Source organism: Nicotiana tomentosiformis, chromosome 4 (assembly GCF_000390325.3).
Source record: "Nicotiana tomentosiformis chromosome 4, ASM39032v3, whole genome shotgun sequence".
Taxonomy (NCBI): domain Eukaryota; kingdom Viridiplantae; phylum Streptophyta; class Magnoliopsida; order Solanales; family Solanaceae; genus Nicotiana; species Nicotiana tomentosiformis.
Window position 1 is genome coordinate 73380412 of NC_090815.1, and position 4606 is coordinate 73385017.

Consider the following 4606-nt stretch of genomic DNA (forward strand, 5'->3'; position numbering starts at 1 on the left):
ACTTCTCCGTATAGGTTGGTTTATGGGAAGGCATGCCACTTTCCTGTTGAACTTGAACACAAATCCTAATGGGCGATTAAAAATCTAAATATGGAGATGGACTTGGCCGGTGAGAAGAGATTGCTACAACTCAACGAGCTTGATGAATTTCAATTGCATGCGTATGAAAATGCCAAATTGTATAAAGAAAAGACAAAGAGGTGGCATGATAAGCATATCCAACATCGTGAGTTTGAGCCAGGTCAAGAGGTTCTCTTGTTTAATTCGAGGCTAAAGCTTTTTCCCGGAAAGCTTAAATCTCGATGGTCGGGTCCGTTTGAAGTGGTTAGTGTGAAACCTCATAGGGCGGTAGAATTACGTGATACGAGTTCCAATGCGACATTCTTGGTAAATGGCCAGAGAGTAAAACACTATTGAGGTGGTGACATTGCACGTCACAAGACCTCGATGGATTTGGTGGAGGCGTGAAGAACATGTTGTATCGTGCCGCGATGTTAAATCAGGCGCTTCTTGGGAGGCCACCCAAGTCTTGTATTTAGGAATTAGATCTTGTATGTATATATTTAAAAATAAAAAAAAAAGGTCCAGATATGGGAAAACAGGGTGGATTCGTCGCATCCCCCTCAGCATAAAAAAATTGACGGACCAATTGCTCAAGGCAGTGAAGTCTGCCTATCGGGTCCACATCGCGTCCAACCAATTTCAGAGAAAACAGTGGGGATGCGTCGCGTCCAAGCTCGCACGCATAAGTAAGTGTTATATTTTAACACATCCTATGCCAAAACACAATTACACACAAATTTGCCTTCTGCCCAGACCCGCCCCTCTCATCTCACTTGCGACCAAACACATCTCCTCTCGCGACAGGTATGTATATTCTCCCTCATTCTTTCTTTTTCTTTACTCTCCTCACTCTCCTCACTCTCCTCTCTTCTCTCTCTCGCTGGTAGCAACAGACCCCCTGCCCAAATTCTCTTAGGTTAAGTTTCCCCAATTTAAATGTCACATATGTGATTCAACTATAATTTGGGGATGTCATTCCTGTTAGTTGTAATGGTTGCGAGATGATAAACTATAATTCCCTTCATCTCGTTAATTTTGGGAGGGTAGTCGAAGTACCCCACTGATAGAAGAAACTAGGCACAACTGTTGCATATCACCTGTTCGACGAATTGCCCGAGAGGTAAAGTTAGGTGCCGGTGAAGTCTGAGTAACCGAGCAACACTGGTATATGCTAGTGAATGAATGTAGGGTCGTTTGTCTTGATTATCAGAATATTTTTAGCCTATGAAAGATTATCTAAGGGAATTGAACATCCGGCACATGCTAGACGTCTTGAATTGTAAAGTGTTACTCGATTTGAATTGTGTGAGCTGCTATGTGTAATTGAACATGGTTAGTGAGCGTTGCTCGGATAAACATCATGTTGTGCATAATGATATCTATATCGCGAAGTGCTTATTTGTAAACTTGAAAAGAGTTATCACATCCCTGCTGAAAGCCATGGGCTATACTTTCATACAGTCATAAATGACACGACTATGCAAATGATTGGAAGTGCTAGATGTTGCACCTGATTCATAGTTGAACTTCACTGTTCTATGCTAATGTTCTATAGCTGAACTTCACTGTTCTTCGCATTGCAGGTACTGAGGCTGGGAAATGGCAGCAACGAGCAAACAGTCCAAGCAACAAGACAAAGATAATAACAAGCAACCGCCCAAAAAGCCCACCGGAAAGGCAACAGGTGCTCCAAATCCACAGAAAAAAAAGAAGCGAACTGACAAAGAAAAGGAACTACAGACTAGGCAGTTAATTGTTGAATCAGAGCAAGAAGAGGAGGAACCATTAGTCAGGAGGACAATGAAGAAGGGTATTACAACAACATCATTAAATCCGCCAAGCAAAGGGATAGAGATAAGAGAACCTGTGTCGAACCAGAGAAAAGCCTCCAAACAGAGTGATGCGAATGATAAAGGAAAGCAGAAGATTACTGCAAAATCTGAGTCCGAGTCCTATTCGGATAATGAGCTTCTACATGTCAACATGAGTGATGAAGATGAGGGTGAACCAATAGACCGAGCTGCTTGGGAGAAGAACTTTGTTAATGAAAAGGCATTCCGAGCTTATAATAAGATACTGGGTTCAAAGAAGTACATTCCAGAAAAGCCGATCAATATCAGAACACTTAAGAAAAAGTACCTAGAGTTTCTAAAATCAATTTGAGAGGTGCAACAATGAGGACCTATCTTGAAGGGTCACGGCAAAGCCAACCTCACTATCGTCAGAGAGCTTTACGCCAATTGGCGTCATTCCAGGGGCAGCATTGTGAGAGTACGGGGGGTGGATATTAATGTCTCAGCTGAAGCTCTGAATAATTTCTTAGGGGTGCCACACACACTAACAGATAGGTTTGACTCCATATGCACAGCACCGGATTATGCACACATTCAGTCGATCCTATGCCCTACCAGGAAGGATGCAAATTGGAAGCATGGGAGTATGGAGTACCATTCTCTAGCCAAGGAATTCATGAGTGCGTTGGCACGTGTGGCTCTAAATTTCATATGCAACCGTCTGATGCCATGCCAACACAAAACTGATGTCTCTCATCACCGCGCACTAGTATTGTATGCTTTATTGGAGGGGATACCGCTCAACTTAGGAGCCATCATGCATGACCAAATGCAGCGCACCAGGATGAATTACAAGTGGAGGTTGTTCTTTGCAAATACCCTATCGGCTTTCTTGACAGAGATGGGAGTACTATGGGACAAGGAGAATGACGACATTGAGGCTAAAGCTCCAGGACCATATGATGTTACTCATGTTCTAGAGCCGAACAAGGGAAGGTCTTCTAAGCTCACTATTCAATGGTTGTTTGAGCAGATGCAAGCTGATATGCAAGAGAACATGGCTGAGTTGATAGCGACTCGTGTAGAGTTGAGTGCCACCAGGGATGAGTTGAGTCAGACTCGTGACGGAGCAGGCCACGATGATGAGGGAGGTATCATTACTCCTCCGTGCTCTGGTTCAACGTGCAGATATAGACATCTCACAGCTGCTTGCATCGTCCACTGCTGGACCATCCACTTCTGCTTCTCCTATGGTCCCCGAGGCCCCACACACCATGCCTGCTGAGGCCGATGTCCCACCTACTACAGACTCAGCTCCAGTTGGTGATGATAGGACTATGACAGCTCCCCATATTCGTGAGGATGTTATCGCCAGGCCGGAGAGGGTCTTAATGAATGCCATGGATGCTGATGCTCTTCCACAGACTGCGGATGAGACTTCCACCTTGACTTGAGGGGAGTTTCTTCTCATCCTACTTTACATTATTTATGTGCATTGGGGGCAAAGCACGGTTTTAAATGTGGGGTGGGGGTTATCCTTATGCTTGTGGATGAATGTACTTAACTGTTACAATTTTTGTTGATTTTGATACTGTTGAGGGCTGTAATATTCACTGGATTAATGGCTTGTAATAGTTAGTAAATGTCATCTATATGGAGTAACTCTCAGTTCATTGTTATGTGTAGTCGTAGAAAATAAAGGACTTTTCCCGACGACGGACTACCTGGACAGTTCTCTCGAGGGATTAAGGTCCTTAGAAAAACACAAAAAGATTTTTATTTGATTTTTGAAATTAGTGTTAGTATTAGCAGATTGATAGAAAACTAAAGAAAAGCAGAAAAGTAGTTAGTAAATTATTTTTTTTAGGTAATAATAATCTCCTGTGGTTTTTCTTTGTGCCTCGGTTCTTTTCCATGGGATGTATTTTGAACCAGGCAGTAATAGTTTTTTTTTAAGAATAGATTAGGAATTTAGGAAATAAAATGAGGAAGAATGATAAACCTAAGCGCCCTTGACTTGTTTCTTAGTAACATACTTATGCTTTGGCATGTGTAGTATCTCCCCTATATTGTGATGTTAATCTTGATGCCTTTATATATTAGATAGCATGTTTTGTGACGACTATTTCTCGTTTTCTTGACTCGTGTTCACTTTGCGCTTAATGCTTAATATCTCGTGGCTCCGTGAATACTTGCATTGCTTGAGAGTCGGAATGTGATCGTCCTTAGTGAGTCATATGCCATGTGTGGTAAGGTTTTTGTGTAGTCCATGTATTGTACTTGTGTCTAGAACTTGCCCGATATGTGAGTTGAAGCGAAATTTGAGGTGATGCTCGGTTTGAAAAATGATTTTAGGCTTTCTTTGATCTTTTTGAGCTTATTGCTTATCACAAATAAAATTTATCCCTAGTTAACCATTTTGAGCCTATTGACTTTTATTTGGTACCCACATTACAAGCCTATACCCTTTTTATTCTTAATTGACATTGTTTTAATCCTTTTATCTCTTAAAGTACTTTAATTGTTAGATGAGCGCTAAAAGAAGTAAGAAGCGACTAAGTGTGGGGTGACTTTTGGGTGGAACCAATGAAAGGAAGAAATGTGCACTTGTTTTGTAAAATATTACAACACTAGCGGAATTTATCCAAAAAAAGAAAAAGAAAAATATAGATGAATAAATTGTTGTCTTGTTCTTGCTAGTGGGTATGAATTAAAGTAGTGCTTAAAGAAAGAGGAAATATTGTTGGGGG

The 4606-nt window shown here is 41.5% G+C and overlaps 1 protein-coding gene across 1 annotated transcript; it reads left to right on the forward strand.

Moving 5' to 3' along the window:
- Nucleotides 1-1662: 1662 nt before the first annotated feature.
- On the forward strand, nucleotides 1663-2226 carry LOC138909933 (uncharacterized). The gene has a single exon (XM_070201149.1). It carries the CDS (start codon nucleotides 1663-1665, stop codon nucleotides 2224-2226), a length of 564 nt encoding a protein of 187 aa, XP_070057250.1.
- Nucleotides 2227-4606: the final 2380 nt, after the last annotated feature.